This window comes from Pundamilia nyererei, unplaced genomic scaffold (genome assembly GCF_000239375.1).
Source record: "Pundamilia nyererei isolate P.nyererei 1_Seehausen unplaced genomic scaffold, PunNye1.0 scaffold00030, whole genome shotgun sequence".
Taxonomy (NCBI): domain Eukaryota; kingdom Metazoa; phylum Chordata; class Actinopteri; order Cichliformes; family Cichlidae; genus Pundamilia; species Pundamilia nyererei.
Window position 1 is genome coordinate 4,428,113 of NW_005187431.1, and position 24,338 is coordinate 4,452,450.

At 42.8% G+C, this 24,338-nt stretch overlaps 1 protein-coding gene across 3 annotated transcripts in view; it reads right to left on the reverse strand.

The window, feature by feature from the left end:
- Positions 1-430: 430 nt before the first annotated feature.
- The window catches only part of fam49al (family with sequence similarity 49 member A, like), a 40,854-nt gene continuing 16,946 nt past the window's right edge, over positions 431-24,338 (reverse strand). The window contains exons 2-12 of one of the 3 annotated variants that reach the window (XM_005728895.2): positions 22,154-22,244; positions 15,523-15,602; positions 11,740-11,861; positions 10,013-10,118; positions 7,155-7,291; positions 6,946-7,023; positions 6,540-6,656; positions 4,984-5,063; positions 4,563-4,689; positions 2,436-2,506; positions 431-2,335 (exon numbers count right to left, since the gene is read on the reverse strand). In XM_005728895.2, coding sequence (XP_005728952.1) covers positions 2,272-2,335; positions 2,436-2,506; positions 4,563-4,689; positions 4,984-5,063; positions 6,540-6,656; positions 6,946-7,023; positions 7,155-7,291; positions 10,013-10,118; positions 11,740-11,861; positions 15,523-15,595 — 975 coding nt within the window. In that variant the 5' untranslated portion in view covers positions 15,596-15,602; positions 22,154-22,244 and the 3' untranslated portion in view covers positions 431-2,271. Of the gene's footprint in view, positions 2,336-2,435; positions 2,507-4,562; positions 4,690-4,983; positions 5,064-6,539; positions 6,657-6,945; positions 7,024-7,154; positions 7,292-10,012; positions 10,119-11,739; positions 11,862-15,522; positions 15,603-17,585; positions 17,666-20,802; positions 21,023-22,153; positions 22,245-24,338 lie in introns of those variants that run through there. The other 2 variants (XM_005728897.2, XM_005728896.1) reach the window with 2 other exon arrangements.

The following is a 24,338-nucleotide window of genomic DNA, read 5'->3' on the forward strand; positions in this document are numbered from 1 at the left end:
ATAAATTGAACATTTGTTTTGTTAATTGACATGATGTCCTCTTATTCTTTTGTTTGTTTTTACAGCAAGCTCGTGATAAAAATCCTACATTTCTATAGTGGTGAAAAAACAGGAACTTTCTGTCATTTCATTGTTTATCTTTTACTTATTTAGTTTGGTGTGATGCAGTACGACTAGCCAAGGGGGAAGTGGAAAATACGTAAAACTTAAAAACATAGTAAAAATTTTCGAATTTACATCCTTCTTTACATTTTCCAATCTTCTGTTTAATGGGTCAGATTGGAGCTTTTGCCGGACTGATTCTGGCCCGCGGGCCTTATGTTTGACAGCCCTGTTATAGAAAAATGTGATTTTCACTTGCAGTTTTTGACATCACACCCCCAGCACCATTACTCCTACACATGACTGAACAGACACAGGACGGCTGTTGTTGAATGTAATAAATGACAAGTTTATTGTTGCACAAAATATACAAAATAACAAGCAAATGGACAGCCCCGGCCCCCTCCCCACTTGGCGTCCCTCCCCTCCCTCCGGTTCATTCGCCATTAATGAAGCTGAATTTCTGAAACCTATGACTACGGCAAGTCCGATGGTCCAAGCCAAACGTATGGTAATTCTGAGAGACAACACATACCCAATTTCAGCATCACTGAACGATTAAAAATGAATAAAAACACCTTATTTACACATTTCTGTCAGAACTTTTGCAACATGCCATCTATGTATTTATACAGAATATGCTCGCGCACATACCCCTGTATAGAAAATATATTATAAGATCAAATTAAATAAGACTAAGGGCTCTAGACATTACAGCACTTCTTTTGAATCTCCTTTTGGATCATTTGTAGTTTCATTTTTATTTCCCACTTATTGATGGACTTTTTAAACCTCACTCTAAAAGAAAGCACTCGAGTTTTTATGTGTGAGTTTGTGATGGTGGTTTTTTCATATTCCCCGACGGGGAACATGTGGATGCCCGCTGTGAAAAGCTTCACGTATTTACACCGGAACACTCAGATCGCCCTTAAAATGTATGTAAATCGGACCACCTTCCCACTTGTTTTTCACGTGTGTCTCGGCTTTTTAATCCTCTTTTACAAAAAGAAAAGAAAGATGAGTGATATAATAATACCATCAAACCCTCAAGCCTGACTCACGTGCGATGTAATAACAGAATAAGCTTTGGCACTGGGTGAAGAACTAAAAGTGTGCTGCGGTTTCCCTAAAAACGCCCTCTCAGATTTGACCCCCTTCTTTTACGCACCGAGATGCTGAAGGCTCACTCGCCATCGTGGCTAACTTGTGCACAAAAGAAGAGGATGACAAAATCACTGTATGTCCCACATCACAGCCAAACGATATCAGATAAGAAGCTGCGATAAACCACATTAGCACCATGGAGAGAGTGAAGGACGTAGTTCAAGTAAAGCCAGACAGCTGGCAAGATGGTTTTTGTGTGCAGGAACATAAACGGCATCGGGGCACACGACACGGGCGGCTCTTTATTTATTTATTTATTTTTTACATTTTTGTTGGTGATGAGGAGAAATTTAAAGGAAAAAAAGCATATACTTGATAGATGGATGATGAGGAAGAAATCGGGGCAAAAACAGAGGCGTCCCGTCTCCGCCTGCCTGCTTTCCTCCAGCTGCACCAGAAAGAAAGTGAAACGGGTAAAAGCAAATCTCCGGAGTGTATCCATCACATTGCTTTATGATTCACCCGTCGGTGGAGACCAGTGCAGCTGAAGGAGAGCCCCTCCAGTTCAAGCAATGGGAACCAGTTTGGGATCAGATTTCATTGGGGAAGGAGATGTTTTCAAAGTGTGTGCAAAAATACTCGTCAGACTACTTCTGGAACATTAACCCTCTTTTTTTTTTTTCTTCCTTTTTTGTTTCGTACACTTTCACTTGGTTCTGACCTTAAATCTTCCAATATAGCTTCCTCTTTAATCCTACCTATTCTTCACCTGCTGCTCAGTGTTTCACTTTTCTTAATATATATCTATATCTTCTTTTCTGGCTTCTTTTTTTTTCTTCTTTTCTTACTTTACAAAATGAGAGACAGAATGATGGACAGCTGACAATATATATAATTATTTTCCTCTTCTTATTGTCATCAGGTCGCACTTAACCCCGGAGATGATTTTTCTCTTTGTTCGTTGTAAACAAACAGGTTTATCAGCGTTTGTTTCCTCCTCCTTTAAGTGCGCTCCTTCGTTTCCCCTCCTCCTCCCCTCCTGGTCGCTTCTTTTTCTTCTTTGTTTCATTGCAGGAGGGCCCTGATTTGTTTGGAGGTGCTGTCATCGTGTAGATGCCGTGTCGTGTATCTGAAGAAGCAGAAGCACATTCATGTCACGTTCACATTTATTCAGAGCGAGGAAGGAGGAGGAGATTTGTACCTTTCTACTCTTCTACATTCATACTCACCTCAGTGCGTTCAGGAGTCCCTCCACACTGTTAGACGGTTGCTCTTTCAGCACCTTGATGCAGCCCTTCATCTGCCCACCACAAAGACAACACAGGGCATTAGAGAAAGGTCAGCGGGCTCACATCACATCATGTCCTGGTACTGCTGCTGCAAAAAACCCAAACTCACGTGCACACATTTATGAAATGTTGTCAAGAGCCTCCTGTCTCAGTACACCCTCACTGCTTTCTTAGGAGTTACGAGGGCAAGTAGCAGCCAGGCGCCGCCAATCAAATTCACTTGACTAACTGATCAACAGGAAGTGTGAACACCTCTATAAAAGCTAAATTCACCCCAGACCATCCTGTGCCCAGAGAAACTGCACAGAAACCCAAGAGCTACGTCTTAAATGCATCATCCTTTTCTCTGAAACTCGGTGAGCAGGTCAGGAACCATGAACCATGGCATCGTTTTCGGACAGTGATCACAGCTTTTTGTATCATATTCAGGAACTTAATATCCCGCAAGTTAAAAATTCTCAAACCAACTCTGGGAAACTGATCCATGCTTTCATATCGAGCACGAGCAGGTTCGACTACCGGGATTATCCGAATCATCAGTAGGACAACTTTAACTTGTCTGGACTCCTAACATGTACATAGAAATGTGAACATGTTATCCCATTATTGAAGTGACTTCACGGGTTCCCAGTTGACTACAGAACTACCTTTGAATTCCTTCTCATGAACCTTTTAGCTCCCCAGAACATCTTGTCCTGCTGATGTGAGGTCAGTCAAATCCTTGCATGCATTTAAAAACAGACTAAGTTCTCGCAGGCTTGCAGTTACGAGTGTGTGTGTGTTAGCTTTTATTTTCATCTTAAACCTACACAGGGTTTGGTGGTTTTTTTATCTACTGTAAACACACTCAGATGAACTATAATGAAATGCAGCAAATAAATGAAACTGAGACTGACAACTCAGACTCTACAGGCCTCGGCTAGAATGTTAAATTTTAGCATTCATTAAAATTCAGTACAGTTAGAAAAAGATTAAACATGTACGGCTTGACTGGAAGGTTTGCCATGAGAAAGCTTCCGCTCTCAGCATGTCTTGTGTTTGCAAAGTTGCATCCAAATAAACCACAAGACTTCTGGAACAATGCCCTTTGGACAGACAGGGCCAAAGTGGAGATGTTTGATATCTCTACTTTGGTGGAGAGCACTACGTAATGCGCAGAAAGGAGAAAACCAAACGTTGCATATCACTACAAACACCCCATAACCAACTGTGAAGAACAGTGGTGGAGGGGTCATGACTTGGGCTTGTTTTGCAGCCCTTAATGACACCTTGCTGTCATTAAGTCAACCATGAGCTCCTCTGTATATTGAAGTACTCTACAGTCAAATGTGAGGCCATCTGTCAAAACAGCTGGTTCCCAAGCACAGCAGCAACTCTACAACAAAAGGTCTGAAAAAGAAAATGTGCTGCAATCAAAGTGCAACAGGAGTTAAAGAGAGCTGTGCATGAACAAATGCCCACCAACGTCAATTAAATGAAGCTGAAGATGTGGGTCACTGATAAAGGACAGCGTGTATCAGTTCTGTGCTCGTCTATTTGTAATTCCTTATTATCAGTTTGTCCTGGTAATAAATGAATAGAAAAAGACAAAAACATTTAAGAGAGGCATTCATCTTGGTATGAAACTTGGGGATTTGAAGCTAATGGATTTGCATCAATCATAACAAAGCCCACATTACATTCATGCTCACAATACCCAGCTATTAACAACTCCATCCATCTTATGCAAAATTTAAATATTTTCATTTTTTTCTAGGTCTGTTACTCAACACTCATCACACTTCTTTACAAACGTGCTCCAGAGAGCAGATAATCTGAGCTGTTATGACATAAAAAGATTATTCTGAGCTTTGAGTCGTGCAGATCTTCGCTGGTGGAGCTCAGTAATAAAAATATGGAGATTGAAATGAATGCAACTGGTCAACTAAAGCTTTGTGATTGATGACCAGCCTAACCAAACTGTTGGCTTAGCAGGACCCCTCAGGTACACTAGATTAACCTCCTTTGCTTTACACATGCAACAGAGGGCCATTATTTTCAAAGTATGCAAGTATTTGCTGTACTCACATCAATTTTGGAGGTCTTGGCGAAAGCCCCGACGGGGTGAACGTGGTCATACAGGATGATGACGCCCACCATCACCCTCATGCAGAACAGCATAGTGTCTGTGTTGGTGAACCGACAGCGGTACTCCCTGGGACAAAAACAAGAGTTAATATTTGCTCTGTTTAACAGAGGGCACGGCGGGGGTTGGGGGTGTCCACCAAATACCAGTGAACAAGTTATAGATGAGAGTTTCTTCACACAAAGACACACAGAATAAAGATTAAACATTTCACATTTAGCATGAAGGACTCTGAGCGTCGATCTATTGAATTACTGACATATTATACGGCACAGTGAAAGAGCCTGTTAATTCGAATTTAGGATTCTGACATTCAAGGAGATGGACTGAGCGAAAGAAGATGGGGAGACAAGAAGCACTTACGGAGTCTCCAGCATGACGCGACACACGCAGGCCATGGTGCTCAGGCAGTCTGTGGTGTCCTCTATGGGCAAGGTCTTATTCTGATGAAAGACAAAAGGGAAATGAAAGAAGATGTAAAAATGGCTTCCATTTGGATGAGCGGACAATGTGAGAAAGTCCTCTACACTTTACTGCACTGCCTGCGCCAAAATGTTCTGCCACAAGGTGGCGACAAAGCAGGGCAAAAAGCATGAGGACCGTGCAGCTGCTATGCTGGAAGGCGATCATCACCAGCACGCCCTCTACATATCGCACGAACCTCTGAAGTCTTTCTCCGTGTGGCGTGCGGCCCATCAGGATACATCGAGGTGTAAAGTTAGCAAAAGGCTGCTGCCTCGCCCGTAAAACTGTGTTTTGACAGGAGAAGGCGGATGTTTCACACAGCAGTTCAACATGGCCGCCTGAGGTGAAGACTCGCGTGTACCATGGAAGTATATGGTTTTGTTTTTTTTCTTACAAGCACAGCAAAAACAGACTGTACATAGAGACACACAGTAATTCGGATCTAATCTATATAGAGGGCTCTGTTCTTCTATTCGCTTTATTGAGCTTCACTTCTGTGCTGACAGACTCTACTTTACTCTACTGACTCTAGTTACACCCAGATGTCTTGACAATGACCACGTCTACAACTAAGACCCCCACAGTGAGGGAAACAGGACTCCCTTTTATACTGGTCATTGTAACTTGGGTTAACCCCTCTTCAGAACCCAAAAGCAGTTAACAACCCAGTCCTTTCATTTGCTCTCAGGTTAGCAGGAGACATCTAGTACTCTTGTTTCTTTAATTTCTCTAAATAAAAATCATTATTTTATTTTGTGTTTTTTACTTGGTCGCCCCACACTTGGAGCAGCTCTATCCCCCATCAGCTGGGGCCTGCTTACTGTCATATATGAAAGTTTCACTGCAAATTAATACAGTAGAATTCAAGAAACTTGCTAAAGTGGTTAGTCTACAGCAGGGGTGGGCAACTGCAGGTTTTAGATATCACCCTGGGTCAACACACCTGAATCAAATGATTAGTTCATTACCAGGCCTCTGGAGAACTTCAAGACATGTCGAGGAAGTAATTTAGCCATTTAAATCAGCTGTGTTGGATCAAGGAGTCATCTAAAATCTGCAGGACACCGGCACTCGAGGCCTGGAGTTGCCTACCCCTGGTCTACAGTGCTGTGTTGACATGGCTGACTGGTGCAGAGCAGCTGTGGTGTTCCTGGTCAGTGTTAGGTTACACTAAAGACATCGAGTTAAATTTAAAGGGATGATGCTGATCAGATTCACTCACTGAATTACAGCTGGTAGAATTATCCTCCAAAGAGCTACATTTTACTTTTATCCAAAAAATGGGGTAATACTACCAGAAACCTTGTCTGCATTGAATACTTTTGGTCTTTTACTCATTGTTGAGGATGAATTGTGTCACCACTACTTTATTCAATATTATTGATTGGAATGTTGTTCTTGGAAATGTGGACTAAGCCATAAACACATGTAAGCAGTGAGTGGATGACGTGTACCTCTGAGACAAACTTGGTGGTGGCGTTACTCAGAGTCTTCAGCATTGGTGTTGCTTCGGCGTAGAACAGCGACATCCTGTTTGCCATCTCGTTGTTAACCTCGTTCTCCGCTTCCAGCTGCACGCCGAAACAAAACAGATGTCACACTTAAAACAAACGTTTGTTTTCAGACGATCCGATAATCATGTCACACAGCTGGTGAAAGGAGAGCGTAATGATGGAGGCAACCCTGATGTTAATTTATATAACTCGAAAGTTAGATGAAATATTGATTGTACACGTCTTTGCGTCGTTGGAAGGAAACGGACACCCCCACTTCATTAATGATTAAAGAGGGGAACTGAAGCCGCGCTGAACCATTTGATCATGTATGCAGTGCAAACAGCCGGAGCCAGGCCTGCCTCACCTGCTGGTTGTTCAGCCTGTTCCTGCTTATGGTCCTCCTGTAGTAGCTGAAGTCATTCTGAATGGCTGGATTTGTCATCTGCACGGCGAGAGAGAAGGTGGCATTTAGTTTCACAAAGGCTGCTCAACGACCGTATTGATGTTTCAGTACAGTAAAGGTCAGCGTCTGAGGGCTGTAATTAGAACAACAACAACAAAGATTTCCTTCACCTTTAGTTCATCGAAGCTGAGGGTGAAATGGAGGATCTCGGCAAACTGCTTGGCCAAGGCCTGCTCTCTCTCCAGGTGCTGCATGGGAGCATACGGCGGGCTCGTCAGCGCCTCCAGCAGGCTGCGCAAGGCGTTCTCTGCAAATGGATCAGAGTCAGAAATTCATCCAGTCCAGCTAGGACCTGGCTGTTTTATCTTAGTTTGGTCAGATTTATGTAATCCTCTCTAATCTAGCCAGGATCTGAGTGTTTCTTCTTTTTTCTTTCTCTAAAATACATACATTTAATCATCGTTGTCATCAATCTCTTCCACAACGTGTCTTTTGTCTTATCTACCTCCCCTCAACCCCAACCAGTCACACCACATGGCCGCCCCTCCCTGAGCCTCGTTTTTCTAGAGGTTTCTTCCTGTTAAAAGGGAGTTTTTCCTTCCCACTTTCGCCAAGTGCTTGCTCAAAGGGGGGTTGTTTGATTGTTGGATGTTTTCTCTGTATTATTGTATTATTCAGGTGTCCAAAAATTTAGAATTGGAGCCAAACAGTTGGTCTGAGAAATAAAGCTTGAGAGGAAGTGAAAGTATGCGAACGGAAAAGCTGCTTTCCTAAAAGGAAATCATTACCAGCGTGTCTTCTACATTTTGCATGAGCCTTAAAAGTCTTTCTCTGATGTGTGTCCCGTTAGGATGCACAAAGGTGTAAATTTAGTAAAGAACTGCTGCCTCTACACTGAAATCGTTTTTGACAGCAAAGGAAAGAATTTCTTTATTTATTTCTTTATGCAACAGCTCAGCGTGGGCACCTGGGACAAGGGGTCAAGTTTATCACGGTATAAACACCAAAATGGCTTTATCACAGCAGAAAGAACGTTTGAAGACTGCGGTTCGGCAGACAGGCCACTTGTGGCTGGCAGCTCCCACAAACACTATATGCTATACACAATTTGACAGATCTATACTATTTGCAGTCTCGTGACCTAAGAGGACATGCAAGAAGTTTTATGTTCCATACTTTTACTCTTTGCATAAAGTTCCAAAATTGAATTGAACAAACCAACAGGTTTCGTCACAGTGGCAATTTCCATCTTTTATATACAGTCAGTGGAGCCACGGGATTTGAAACAGCATGTCTGTTGCATTTTTAATGTTGCATATTTAGCTACACTTCGAGGCAGAGCTCTCAGGGAGCAGTTTCAGTTTGTAGGTCGTGAGTGAGATGATTAGAGGCAGATCAGTCCAACATTTTATGTATTTATTTTTTTGGAAGCAAATGCAGTAGTACCTCCCTGAACTGGTAAACAGACATCGGTCGTGATGGTGAACATGATGAATGTTTTTCTGCTTAGCATGAAATCCAAAATACCCACTTGCACGCTCTCCTTGCTATTGTCTTGCTAGTTTCACTTTCATTAAGGCTCTCAGCAGGATTTTATTTGCCCTCAGTGACCACAGGCTTAACAGAGCGCTCCTTGCTAAAACAAAGACTGCATGTTGCATGTTCACAGATCAAGCTACAGCTGCTCACACAGCCTGAGTGTGGCTGTGACTGCAGAGGCAGTGGCCATGGTTATCCCACCCGTGTCATCCATGATGTTAAACTAAGTCTGCAACAAATCACACTCCATAGCCGGACTCCAGAGGCTGTACGTACAGTGGTGTTGATGCCTCAGAAGCAAAAGCTCCTGGGGCTCCATCCCTTCCTCTGCATTAAAAATGCACGAGTGCCTTCTATAAATACAACATGGAATTGTTTCATCTGAGGCCCTGGGCTGATACCCCAGTCTCGCTCCTGCCGAGAGCACAGAGTGCACGATCTCCATCCTCTGACAGCTTATAGAGATGCAGCAGCTGTTAATGTTAAACTGGACCTCTCCACCCCTTACGTCCCCCTTTGATCAAATAACTATAAAGCAAAAGGTGGTGCTGGGACATACTGCCACCCTTTCTCTTCAGCACGATGGAAGTATGTGATCTCTATTGTACTGAATCTCATAGCTACATTAGCCGCCAGACATTATCATCAATTATTGGCCAGCTCCCATTGTATGGTAATCTGAGAACACAATGTCCCTGAGACTGAAAGTATTATTGGAAGGCAGCGCAGAGGCGGCAGCTGAACTCTATTTCTCTGCTCATACTCCTCTCGCTACTCTCTCTCTTTCTCTCCGCGCTGGACCACTGTGGACCACTGTTTCCGTAGCAACGGCTGCCTGGCTGCTGCTGGGTCAGGATGCTGCAGAGATGGCTGAGAGGACATCATGGAGTATGAATGTGAGTGTGTGTGTGTGTTTGTTGAGGAATGCTGTCAAGCCTGGAAAGGCACAATGCTGATGGAGCTCTCAGCAATGCCAAGGCCCGTTTTTATCACTTTAAACGGACCTCCTTCCTGTTTAAGGTAACATATGCGGCGTGGACACTTTTGACTGCATTCATCAGTCAGTCTTAACAGGATTTATCACATCCTGAAATTGCTGAAAAGATGCCAATTTAAAAAAAACAACAAAAGAAAAAGCAGTATAATAGCTAGTGCTGTAGTACGATCAGCTCTAGCCTGTGCAATGAAGCACAGATGCTAAATACCAAAACAGCTGTTTCAAACTGAGATAAACAAAGGAAAGAGACTTTAATCTGAGGGGTGCACCCATCACCTCATCTCCACTCATTTTCCTGCCTTCTTCTGGCTCTGCAGCACATCCACCCAGCTGACAACCCTGCTTCGCTCATAAATGAGCAGCTGACAGCAAATGCCGTCTCTTTAGATTTTAGGTTCATGTTACAGATGCTTTCAGCTCCAACATGGCCACCAGAGATGGGGTTACATCACTCTCTGAAATTCTTTCATAGACTGCAACGGCCACACTCACCCAGTCGGAGGGAGAACTCGTAGAACCGCTTCAGCTTGGCCACCAGAGGGCACACTGCGTTCCAGGCCTTCTCCTGAAGAGCGAGGTCGCCCGGGTTCTGGATGGCCTGCAGCCCAGTAACAGACAGATGTTACTTTTAAAAACCTTGCCATCTTTTTTGTTCCCTGTCCTTTCCTCTGACCAGTGATCTCACACACAGTATCACACACTCAAATTGGCCTCAAATAATCTCACCTGATCAATATGATAAGAAAAAGTATAAATGGTTTATATTTCTTTGCATCAACAAATAACAATCAATAAATAAATCAAATCAAAACATGTTAATCCCAACTCTCAATGTCTTTACACTGAAAGAAAACAACAACAATTATTTGCCCTCATAAACATTAAATAATTATTTTGGGTAAAATGTAACTGAAATGTATAAAATCAAGCATTTATTTCTTCAAATTATTATTCATTTTTAATTAGTCATTCCTCGAGTTTCATTAAAGCCAATGTGCCTTCTATGTTGTACTCCTATAAAAAAAAATTAGAGGTAAAATTTACATGTAATCAAATTTGTCAAAGTCAGCATTGTGTGGATATATATATTCGTTTTGCACCTACTTTTGGTGTAAATCTTTAAATAGGGCACAAAAACATTTTGCAGAGGCTAACTCAGTGCTTAAAGCTGTTTAAACAAGAGGAAATTGGTGCATTTGCTCAGAGCTATTTTCAGCAGCAAATCAATACATATCAGCTCCATAATAAGCCCTTATGACTGTCATTATTTGTTTTCCTGTAAATTATTCTATTGAATATATAAGACATATAATCCTGTTGTGACGGCACTTTCTTTTGCCAGCAGATATCCCCAATTTTTAAAAAAAAAGAAAGAACTATGAGTTTTTCTAATTCTCTGAGCCAAAAAGCTCCACTCGAACAGCTTTACTGTTCTGTCTCTATCCTGATGGTTTTTACACAATCAGCTGTTCATATAGCCCTTCAAAGCCTGATTTATGGCCCCTTTCATTGCTAAAACACAGTGAAAATTGACTTTTTAATGGCTGTCATGGAGTGATAAACACAGATTTCCAAAATCCCTCCTGCAAAAAAAAACCTTTTACTCCAATTTGCCAACAATATGAAAGAAGACTTTTTGAACCCGGATCATCTAAATGTTCCCATTTCTGTCCTGGAAAAGTGTGCAAACTGACACATATTTAGTCAAGATTAATATTTCACAAATGCCTCAGTGTAAAAAAAATGCAGAGCAGGATATCTGTTGGTTGCATGTTATCACTAAAGATATATTTCTAGTTATCTTTACTCAGGTTTGGTAATAATACTCTCCTCAGTTTCTCTCTGCTGTGGAATTAATAATACATTATCTTCTCTTTAGCCCCCGGCATACAGTATCTGTGTCCTCAGAGTTAGGATGCAAGGAAAGGAAATGATTCAGCACTTATAAATGTAGTTATCCTGACAGCTAAGCTATCAGCAGTGGTTCTCATTAATGTTTCTGAAGACAGTTAATTGTGTGCCATGTGATCATCAGGACCAGTGTACCAGCTTTGTAGCTGATTATATTTATGGAAACGACATATTGCATGAAATGTTTCTGGTGTTTCTGCTTGGATTTAGATTCGGTGCCTGCTGCACGGCAGAATTCCAACCCTGGCATCACACATGAGCGCTAGTTTCCCCATGCTGCAGTGGGGGCTCGACTGATTCATGCTCACTTCTCGTATCTCCTGGCCCGCTCCGTTGTAGGACTGCAGCTCGGCCAAGATCCCGTGAGCCTCCTCCAGCACGGCGCTGACCTGGTTCCACACGGCCGTCTCTGCCTCTGTGGGCTGGGCATCTGTGAGGGCAGGGAGGGAAGAAGGACGAGGAGTGGGAAGTGAAAGTGTCATGACGGGATGAAAATATCAAGAGCAGAGGTGATGGGATACAGAGAGGAGGGAGGAAAGGGAGAGCGAGTATTAGTGAGGAGCTTAGATGATGATGTCCTAGAAGGCCAGATAGAAACCTGAGATTAGCAAAGAATTAGAAAGACAACGAGTAATCATTGCATGTGTAAATATCTAAGGTTAAAATCTGGCCAATAAACAACCTACAGGTAGAACAATAACAGGACACTCATAGAGCGCTCTGTCACACAGCGAGGTTTGTGGTTACTCATATAACAAGTCGGCTTCGTGTCAGGGAACAGAGTTTTGCATTTTGATGGGCTGCAGTCGCTGTAAAAGCAACCATTCATGTCCACTGCCCATTCAGCATAAATGTACCAAAGCCTGGGTAGGTGTAACAGCAGAATCAGACTGATGTAATAGTCTTATAGATTTTTCTCACTCTCCTTTTCCCTTTACACGTCTGTGAAATGATTTTTTTAATGACTGTTAAGTTTAATTGTGAGAAAAAATAAGCAGCAGAGAGGGAAACCTCTGGGCATGCTCAGTCTTTATCTCAGTTTTTTTTCCAGTCATAGTTTTTGCTTCGTTCATGTATGCACGCAGGACAGATGAAGTGCTTACAGGGACACAATTAGGAGGGGTCCTCTTGAGTCAGCGATGTGTTTGGTTTTTCTTGCCTCTGACTCAGGTATAAAGAGTGGGAGTGTGCCCAGGCAGCTCGCTACATGTGGTAGCTCTGCTGATTATTTTTGCACCCCGAGGCGCTGCTTCCCTGCGGAGAAATAGTAATCAAGGTATATTTGCTGTCCTGCGTGCACACCAGCTGCCATTATAAGCACAGCAAGCAGTGCAACATTAGTGAATTCTCTCTAATGCCCTCCTTCATTATTCTGGTAAACAACACATTATGTTTACTTGGTATTAATTAAGTATAGCATAATTGCTTTGTATTAAATACAGTTATTATGCCAAGATCTTGTGATTGATAACGCCCTCATATTTGTAAGCTAAATTAGTTCTATATAAAAGATGGACATATTCAGGTATCAGTCTTGAACTGCCTTAAACCTGCATTCTTTATACTGGCCAGCAGGGGGGACGCCTTTGGTTGGAAAAAATTAATCAATTATAGATCTTTACAGACAATTATCCTGCTGCTAATTTGATTTATTAGCTAAAGAACTATTTATGGTCTGAGTTGCAAATTTAAAGACTTCCTTAATACAGAATGATTTCATTTTGTAAGCTGTAGTTCAAACAATACAGCATAGTATACTTCAGGCAAGGCTACATTGTGATCATATAGTTTTCTCATTCATATCCAGCCCACACTTTTGGTTCTACTAAAAGGCGTTGCTGTGTAGTTTTCTTTATTTTGTTTTAACCCTGTCTTTTGCTAGCCAAATTAGCCAAATTAGCATCCCAAGTACGGCTAAGTAAATAACAGATGCACCTCATTAGCTAAGCTAGCTAGCTAGCAGTCAGTATTAGCTGATCAGCAGAGAAGGTTGACAGTCAAAATGCCAAATTAGAGGCGTTAAAAAAATTATTTTCCAGAAAACAATTGGTTGCATTACAGTTGTGATGTCCATTTTTAATATACAGTTAATGATATGAACCCGGAGCAGAGAATGTGTTAGCATGCGCTAGTATAACGAAAAAAGCCAGGAATAGGGTCTAAGGTTTCGACTTCACTTTTATGGTTCATTCGTTGTTGTAATTTAGCAACATAAAAATTAAAATGAATTGAGCTAAATTACTTAATTTTATTACTTTGCATATATAAAGCTCATGCAGTGGATGGAATTACTGCGGGGAGTCGTCGATATAAATTTAATGACACAAAATTTAGATAATTGAATAAAATGGACGACCCTAACTATAATACACAGTGCAGTGAGTGATTCGCACACACTGTTTGTGACAGAAGTCTCATTATGGATATGGGAAATCTGGCCATAATTATCACAGTATTACACAACTCTGATAAACCTCAAGCTTCACTTGTTGATTTTTGTATTTAGTCGTGCTCCCAGGGGGATTTTTACAATGTGTGCAAGTTTGTTTCTCTCTCCGAGGTTGGCTGATTACAGCTTCACGGTGAGAGCAGTATCTTTCCTGATTCTCAAACCATTTCCCTCAGATGTTTTAAGACACAGAGGTTGCTATAATTCAGTCTGAGGATGACTTCAAGCTGACTGATGATTTTCACAAACAGCAGCTCAGTCCAGACATCCATCCTGATAATCTTTTTGTCAGTGGTCAGAATTGCATCTTATCCTTCAAAGGGTGTTAGGGAGGTGCGATCAGCGCCGAGCTATAAATAGTTTAACGAGAAACCAAACTTGAAGCTGTGTGACAGAGGTGAGTGTGTGTCTCCAGGTGGAGAAGGAGAGCTCACAGATGGCACAGGGGGGTGGATGAGGAGGGGGAGGGACGCTCCCAAAGCTGCCATTCCCGAGTCTGACTCATCCCAACTCGCTTTTGAAGTAAAGTGAATCACAGGCCCGACACACGAAGGGGAAATTCAACCTATTTGACGGCTGACGTCTCTCGCCAGCAGTGAGCTCTCCCACTCCCACTGTAACAGCGGGTAAAGAAAGAGAGGGGAGGAAGGCAGCTGTTAAAAGGGAGAAGGGGATGTTTGAGGAGGTGCAGAGCATGTTGGGGATACAGTGCAAAACATCTACATCTTAAAAATTCATAATCAGTGTTAAGATCTTCACTGGAGATGTTTTTTCACAGCTTTTTAAACTCATCAAAAGAGAAACAAAAAAATCTGAATCTCAAAGATACCCAACAATTCAAGAAAACCTCTAAACATGTCAGCTCGCTTACTGAACTTCGTGTTAAATGCCGAGCCTGCTAACAAAGTAAATTATAAATTGACATGAACTACAAAAAGATTTTAACACTGAGTAATGAAGTAAAAATAAAGATTTGTTAGGATGGATGCTTTGCAAAGTTCATACTTCACTGACTGGGTAAATTAGAAAAGAGGGGACAGAGGTGAAATCATTAGCCTTTCTTCGCAGTCATACTTCAGCTTCTCTTTATCAGTCTCACTCTCCTAACGCACACTCACACTCACAAATAGATTAGACGTACAATAGGGGATGAGGAGATGAGGAGGTGGAGGGATGACGATAGACTTTTTGTTAGCCATCGTCATCCCCGAGCAACAGAAACCCACACAGGACTGGCATTCTCTGTTTGTTTCTCCTCAGCTCTTTGTAGCTTTGGAGAGCAAAGTGTTATTGTTGTCAGTTTTTAACATTAATGAATTTATTTTCTTTTTGCTGCAGTGCCACCCTGCTATTGTGCATCTGTCTGCGTCTAATAGGATGCAGCATGCGTGAGTAAGACCCTTCAGAAAAAAGCCAGATGCCTTTCAAATGCCGGTCCCCAGAGCAGAAATCAAAAAGATAAAGAAAAGGAGGAGGGGTGAGGAGGGGGAGAGCTGAGGAGGAAATAAAATATAACTAAGGACCTAAAGATGACACAATGGTCAGCTAAGATGGATGATATGACCAAAAAATAAAAGGGAGGAGGGGGGAAGCAACAGAGAGAAAGGGATAACTCAAAAAAATAAGAAGCGGATGGTCTCACGTTCAAAGTCAAGGAAAACTATTGGGCCATGCTCAAGTTCGGCGCAAGCCAGCACTTTCAGGAGGTTTCCCATGAGCCCCCTGGAACAGAGAGAGGGGAGAAGTCTGTGGGTGATGAGGGGATGGGTGTTGGGAGGGGTTGTGCGCGCGTGTGCGTGCCTGTGAGGTGTAGGTGGGTGTGCGTTGTGCGAGAGGTGAGGGTGTCGAGGTGGATGAGAGGACGTTGTTGGAATGGCATGATGGGAGTATGTCCTGGGTGGAGCGTGACAACGTGGACGCAGAACGTCTTTAATCCCACTCTCACTGTTTCCTCTGAGATAAAATAGTCCTTCACGAGGAGGCGCCGACTCCAAAAGCAATCAAACTTAAAGATCAAAGGTCGCAGGAATGCACTACTAGCCTCAAACTCAAGACAGTTTGTCGCAAGAACAGTTTGAATTTATTTATTTTGGAAGACAGGAAACTCATTAAGACTCAAATACAAGAAACTACCCGAGTCTGGTGCAGAAAATTTAAATCAAAAGTTGCAATAAAGTCATGAAATATAAAGATAACGACTTAAAAAATACTTCAGGGGCGCACTTTATTTTTTGTTGCATTAATAACACTTAATCAGCTGTGCTTCCTTTTATCAAATTAGACCAACACTAGGAATAATATGTTCTGATTAGACACAATACCTTAATTATGATCTAGTTAGAAACTCCATATACTGTCAGATCCAGAGTATCCAGTTCTACTCTGTGTACTGGTTGACACTGAAAACACTGCACTCAGAGGACATTTACTGGGCCTTTATTGACCATGTTTTTACTTTATTACAAGGCCATTTGTTGCTCATTATAACTGCTTCACATGCATCTTGATGCGTTCAAGTCCTGTTGAGTTAGTGAGCTCGTATCAGTTTTCCTGCATTCTGCCTCCACGTGCAATTTATTGATCTCAAACATTCGTGTATAAAATATGCTGCCCTTGGTGTTATAGGATTACCTCCAACAGCCTAACACTGGCCTAAAACTAGTCAGGCAATGTTATTATAGTTAACTAAAACTAAACTAAAAGCTAAAACTAGGTGATTAAAAAAATCTGTTATTTTAAAATACAAATAAACTGTAAAGCAGGAATACACTCATTGATAAACCACTAACAGCTTGCCTGATGAGGCTTTGTTGAGCCTGTGATGTCTGCAGTACTGCGAGGGCCTTTGTAAAGTGTTAAAACAAATGTTCCCCCTGCCCACTCTGGAAACTAACTAAAACTAAACTGATACAAAGAAAACTGAGAATGAAACAACAGTTTTTTAAATGCCAAACTATCATAATTCTGTTGTCTGAACACTGGACCCATCCAGAGTGTGAATGAAACACATTACAAGAGAACCGTGCGGTAAAATGAAGTGAAAGAATAAAGTCTTGCTCTGTGTTTCATCCCATTGTAATAAAGGCCAAACCTGATGTAATTAGGTTTAATACTTTTGGATCCAGAAACATTATGCACAGGTTCTAATTAGCCCATAACTGCAGTGTAATTAGGATATGACTGTGTTTGTTTACTGTGTAATAAAAACAGATTGTTTCTAGTTTGGTATAATTTGATGCAAAGTACAGCTGGTTGCGTAGCACTGGTGCAGCTCGGAGTGTTTGCATCCGCTTTATGAAAGCTGCGCGTCATGTATGGGACTCAAAACTGGAGCAGTGAAACAGATTTATTTTTAAAAGGTGAGTTTCTATGAGACAAAAACCCCATGTGCTGCTTTCAATTACCTGTGGTCACTGTTCTCTATTTTACGGTCAAGTCTCTGAGGTTGTTGGTTTGGTTTGTTTCTGTTTATTGGCTTCTTATCATATCTGATTTCTGTGGACGGCTGACAAGTTCATGAAACAAAGGTTTCCTCGTGTGGAGAGTGGGACTAAAGAGTGTCTGTTAATGACAAACCACACCCTCAACAACACTCCATCAAATCACCACCAGCTGGCCCCACCCCCTCCCCGCCGCACACTTCCACTCCACACACTCACAATTCAACCACACGGACACACGCACGCAACCCTGGCGCCCACTTACTTTCAAAGTCCAGGAAAAAATGTGGACAGTTCTCTAAATCCTTGCCAAGGACCTTAATGAGGTTCCCCATGGCTGGCGACCTGGACGGGAGGAAACAACAAAATGCATACAGTACCCTGGATCTGGCAACCTGCATCAAAATACACAACCGGCACATGGAGGACGCAGCAGACGCACTTTAGTTTCTTACCCATCTGCACTTGTCTAATTTTCCCCTCTGCATCCTTCTGTCTAAGCAATATGTGCAGAGCGAAGCCGGACGTCCAGTCACAGATGACACCGATCGCAGTTTGTGTCCGATACGCATATGCTGTATTCAATTACAGCACGGCCCAAATCCAGCCATGAATCATTTAGCTCACTCATTGGGAGTCGCTCGAGCTGAGTGGTGGTTTTAATCCATTTACATTACTATAGTAACCCACTAAAAGCCTGCCATGTGCAGACTGCTCCCCTCTAATGCTCTTTATATACAGCAGTCTATAGATACTTCTTCAGACCACAGGGCCAGATGCCAGAGCGTGAACCCAAGGATCCAAGCTCAAGAGATAAAATTTGTGGTCAGACAGGTACGTTATAAAGTCTCGGGCTTTTCAGCTTATTTCTCCATGAAATACAGAGGTTTTCAGAATGATTTCATAGAATTAAAAAATAATAATTTCAAGGTGTTTAACGGCTTTACTGGTCTGGCCCATTTAAGATCAATTTGGCAACTGGTGAGGCTCTTTTTCTGCCACTTATCACACTAACAGGAGCGTCTATGCTCCAAACTACTAGTAAGTACATATGCATTAAGTTGTCCACATCTCAATGAAAATATCAGATGTGCCAGCTGAATTTTATTTCTGTGTCTGAAATGATGCTGATGATTTACCTCTGACTGAATCACACACAGCTTCAGTAACACGTGCACAAAACATTTCATACTGTGGAACAAGAAGATTTTTAAAATGTTAAAACTGCTTAAACAGGAAGTTTAGAGCAAAAAACACACAAAAAAAAAGTCATCTTCCTTAAAGGGGACCTGTTATGCCGTTAAGGAAGCTCCTTATTTTTGTTTATACACCGCTCAAGAAAATTAAGTGAACACTTAAAAAACACATCAGATGTTTCTATGCTGATGTTGACTCTGTAGTGTGTTAGGCATGAAAGCATCCCACATTGTTTGATGGAAATGAAAATGATCATCTTACAGAGAGCTGAATTCAAAGACACCCTGAAAATCAAAGTAAATTATCCAAGTAAATTATAGAGCAGATTACTCCATTTTGCCTATAACAGCAAGGGGGGCAGTCAGTGGTGTCAGGTCCTTCATTCTCCAAGAACTGCCTCCATACTCCTGCCACATGAAGTTGGAGATTGTCATTCACCACCCATTGCACCAGCATAAAGTCTGGGAATGGAAGTAAGGGTTTCATCCTGATACCTAATGGGAGTACCTAACCTGTAGAGGTCTGTGTGTTCCTCCATGGATATGCTTTCCCAGACCATCACTGACCCACCACTTAATCGGTCATGCTGAATGATGTTAAAGGCAGCATTATGTTCTCCACAGCTTCTCCACTTCCTTTCATGTCTATTTCATGTGCTCAGGGTGAACCTGCACTCATCTGTGAAAATCACAGAGCGCCAGTGATGGACCTGCTAATCCTAGTATTCTATGGCAAATGCAAACCTGGCTTCAGGAGCCACCCTCATGATTGTTTGGTCAGATCAGGTCTGATTGAGACTGTGCTGGGAGGAACCACAAACCTTTTGGCAATGGCACGTATTGATGTGCCATCCTGGAGGAGTTGGAGTATTATGTTGATGCCAACCATGCCTCATGCTACAAGTAGCTATGAACAACCCCCAAAACAGGAATGGTTTTGGGGGTTGTCTCATGATTGCCCCTCGAGTGCACCTGTTGTTAAATTCATCAACACCAAAGCAGCTGAAACTGATTAAAACCCCTCTGCTACTAAACCGAGCAGATCAATATCCCACAAGTTTAATTCCAACACTTCAATGAAAGTGTTCCTTTAATTTTTTGAGTAGTTTAAAAATCATAAATGTTGATAAGAAACATGACTTAGCCAAACGCACGAGAGAGTACTTTGAGAGTGAGAGTAGATATCCTTTATATGTCAGCATTGGATGCCCCTCCCAGTTCAAACCTTAACTGGGAGGGGCATCCAATCACAAGACATCTGTCCTCATAACCAATATAAGTTAAATAACGATTATTTTTAACTCATGCATCTGCTCTTACAGTAAAAGCACGGAGCTGGAAATGAGCATAACAGGTCGCCTTTAATCGTCTTCCTGCTTCTTGCTCGCTTTGGTAGCAGAAGGTAAGCGGCTGCCAAGTTTCACTTCCTCTGCCGTGCCCTTTGTGTTTGTGCACGTGCTGTGTTAGCTCACAGCTGAGGTCTATCAGTTTCCGGCTTCAAGAATAAGCTACAGCCGGCATTTGCATGTTCTCTAGATGCCATCTTGCAGAAAATAAATTAAATGTATCAACAGTCTTTTCCCTGTTACTCAGCAAGAACGGGTGTTGCACTGCAGCACAGAGGAAGGGATGGGGTTACACTGTCCGGTCGCTGAGACAGTTTCACACGAGGACTGCAGTTACCTGCCGTACTCTGTGTCTGCTCCATCTGCAGGTAAATTGCTTAAACACGGCTGTGTGCTGAGTCACGGCTGTAACCTGTGAGCGTTGGCCCAAAACGCACCTCGTCTCCGACCTGACTTTTCCACCACCTGCTCCGAGAGATGCAAACCGAGCCGACACAGTGAATATATGAATAACCGATCCTCATCTTCGGCCTGACAAGGTGACTACAAAGGCGAAGTCAAGCTGAGATCCACGTCACAACCTCGCATAAAGCAAAGAAAGATTTCTCTGAAGTGTTGGTGCGTGTCAGCCTCACAACAGCCACACACGCACACATTAACACACACTGAGTCTGGAGCAGCATGTGGTCCGTGCCGAGAGCAGAGCTGGGCTGATGGTTGCCAGGATACTGTTGGCCTGGTAATATCTTCTCAGCTGAAGATGAAGGAGAAAAAAGGAAAGAAAAAAAAACAGCATCCAGCTCACTCGCACACCGGGTCAATCGCTCACAACAGCGATCCGATGCTTCACTTGTTACTACTCATGAGATTGGTCTTTATTTTGTGGCACGGATGGTAAACGCGATTCATTAAGCTTTAAAGCCAGCCTCTCTCCTCTTACCCTGCTTTCCTATGAGTGTGTGGCCTTTTCGTTTGTCTTTGGTCCTCAGCTTCTTCTCGCACGTCCTCGCCTCCTGCCAGTAAATCCCAGAGTGACAACGGGAGTCCCACGATGGTTTCCACCAGTTTCCACTCTCGCCTTTTCTTAGAGACTGATGTAAACTTCTGCTCTCGCTCTTTCTCCCTCAGTCTGTCCACTTCACACTTCTCTTTTTTTTAGACATCTATTTAAAGGCCTGTGGGTTTTTTTCCTTTTCTATTTGCTCTATGGGCTTTTTTTTTGTTTTGTTTTTGCTGTTGTAAGCTTGTGAGTCTACAGAACATAAGATGTCTCTCTCTCTCTTTTTTTGTGTGTGCATTTATATCATTTCTACTCAAATAGAGAAAAGTCTCTTCTCTCTTTTTTTGTTTCTGACGTCAGAATGGGTTCCTCAAAAATATCCCCTTCAGCTCTCCTTTCTGCTTCACTTCCCTATTTCACCACTCAGCAGCACTCTCCCAGCTTCTTTGGCCTTGTCTTGTCGCAGCACATCTCTGTCAAGGTGCCATTCGGCCTCACTGGTGGCCCTCGGGCGCAAACAAATCCAAGTGGCAGAATGGAAATGGTGATAGGGTAGCGCAAACACACGTTTGCTATTAAAACTTTCCACGAAGCCACTGGATGCATCACAGATGGACTCTCTGGGCGCTGAGACGCAGCACTCTGTGGAATTAGGAAGTGTGTCTTTGGTGGCCACCGGTTGCAGCTCCTCTCACACGCACAGTGTTTGCAGTCTGCCGGCGTTTGAGTGGATGAAAGTGCCTCTCTTATGCAACCGCACAGCACACACAGCTCTCATCTGTAGTCCGGCAAGAGACACCAAAGCGAGGGGCTCCTCGAGCCTTAATAAAGACGCAGCCCGGCTCCCACATGGGCCTGAAAAGCAAATCTGGTCCAGACTGGAAGCCAAGCGTCAGCGCTAAGCCTCCCAGCCTCCTTTCAGCTCTCACTGAAAGATTCCTCCTGTTACAGCCCAGGAGCTTCATCAGTGTGGATTTAGTGAGCACAGGAATGGCACTGCCAAGCCTAACCTCTATTAACTCACCAATAATACCATCCGCATTCCCTTTCTATTCTGTCTTTCTCCCTCTCTGTCTCTAACCACAATCTTTCTGTCACTAACTGAGTATTCAGTGGTCTGTGAATCAAACCCTTTAGCAGCTGTACTGTATGCAACGGATGCAGCGACTGCACTCGTTCAGCTCCCATCTTCACCAATCTTTATTCAGAAAATCTGCCTCTCCTCTTTCCCCGAATGGTGTTTTGTATGCTTCTGTTTTTCTTTCTCCGAGTTATCTGCTTGCATTCCTACCTTTGCTTGTGTTTATCCCACTGGAACACTTCACTGCATCAACCAGGGCTTGTCAGCTCCAAACAGTGGTTACAGCATCAGCACCCACAACCTGACAAAGACAGAGAAACAGATTAAGGAGGGTAACAAGAAGAAGAAAAAAGCAGAGGGAGGGGAGTCGGCGTAAATTTCAACTACATGTGGAGACAATGTGGGGAAAAACAGGAATGTAGTGTGTTGTTTATTTGGATATCAAGATGTTAAGAGTTGGTAACGGCAACAAATTAGGAACAAATATGACTGTGATATGATTATAATTGGCCAGACTGAACATGTGACGTCATCCAAAAAATGTTCAAGCCTTTGTTTAAACCTACAAATAACAGATTTTTCGCCACACACTCACTCTCCTTCAGCTCTGTTCTTTATCTTAACCATGCTTGTTTCTTTAGATAGCCAGTAACTTTGTATCTAGTTGTTTTTAACTGATGAAGGCTACCTTGGTTTGACCAGAAACTGAAAACAGGTCAGTCAAGACCACGACAGTCAAAGAAGACTGTTAATTTAATCTGTATTTATTTAAACTGCCTGAGTGAGTCAGATAAAGCATTAACATGGAGCTCGGTTAGGGGTGGGTTGCAAAATGGCTTGCAGAGCATACCGCTGTTGGCAGGCTAAGGCAGAATAAATAGCTGGCCTTGTATATTTCTTTTCTACATTAACTGAGCACTCACAGCACTTTTTACTAGATTTTTACCCAAACACATATTCATACAGGTGCTTTTTGTGTCACGGGGTGGAAAAGGGACAAGTTATCTAGGGTTTTTTACTATGCATGTTTTGCTGTGTTTTACCTTTTTAATGTTTTAATATTGTACACTGGTTTATTTTTATGAGTTTTATTGCATGTTTTTATGGTATTTATTGGTGACTTGTCCTGGAAAGACTCCGCCCCTACCTGATTATGAACCTGATCACACCTGGGAGGTCCCAGAGGTCAATAAGAGGGCCTGGCAGACCACAGAGAAGGAGGCTTGAGGGGAGGCTTGAGAGACAGGCAACAGTGGCGGAGTGAATGGTGTCAGGCGGTGGCGCCTGCAAGCCCAGAGGGCTGGTAAAGGTTGGCGTGGGCTGTGAACGAGGAGACGACGGCAGCGAGCAGGGATCGGAGAGAGCGCTCCGGCTGCTGGAGTACCTGGAGGCCAGATCACGCTTTTGCGGGGAACTATAGGCGGTGAGACAGTGCTCTACCTTCCGCGGCGAGACGGGCCGGTGCCGATTGGCGTGTTACAAGGAAGCGGCGGGCAGAGTTAAGAGCTCGGCCCGAGCGGAGAACACGGACAGGAAGGCGAGGACGCCGCCGGGTTTCCCCCTTGCACACTGCTTGCCTGGAATTTTAATTTTGAGTGACTTTTATACCGTGGCGGACGCCACTGGGTTTTTAATGTTGTGTTTTATTAATGTTTATTGTGTTGTTCCCTGGCCAGGGTTGTTTTAATTCATTTTACATTTTTAACTGTTTAAATATAATAAATTATATTTTAATTATACAGTCTTTAATTCAGTGCATTCCCTTGGCTGCTCCACTGCTCCGTCCGTTTTTGAGGAGGGTTTCCCTCCTTTAGTAACACTTGTGCAAAAATTACCTTCACCTCTGTTACATAAGCACCTAATCTAACATTCACACTCCAATAGATGCATCAGGGGCAACTTGGGGTTCAGGATATTCAGACATGGAGGAGTCAAACCACCAGCCTTCTGACTGGTAGACATCTACTCCAGCTGCCTTAATGAGCATCTGCAGAGTCGGGTAACAATTCTTTTTACCATAAGCAACTGCACAGCATTATATATATTTGATTCACATATTTAGACCATACACTAAAAGCAGCTGTAATCCACACACAGTTGTGGATTATAGACGTTTTCTATGTCCCAGGGTGGTTTTGATGGAGTAATACCATTTAAAATACAGACGCTTAACAATCTGTTCAGTCTGGGAGCCCGTGAATGGTGCTTCTTGCTTTCTTCTTTCCATTTTTATATCTTCATTTAAGCTTGTTAAGCTCATTTTACTGACTGAGCGTCTTGCACACCTCCAGCACTCTTACCCGCTGACTGGTGTAACTATTAACACTGCTGCTGCCGCCATTGCATCATCGAATCTCATCAGAGATTTGTACCACAGGCCTTCAAGCTGGCTGTA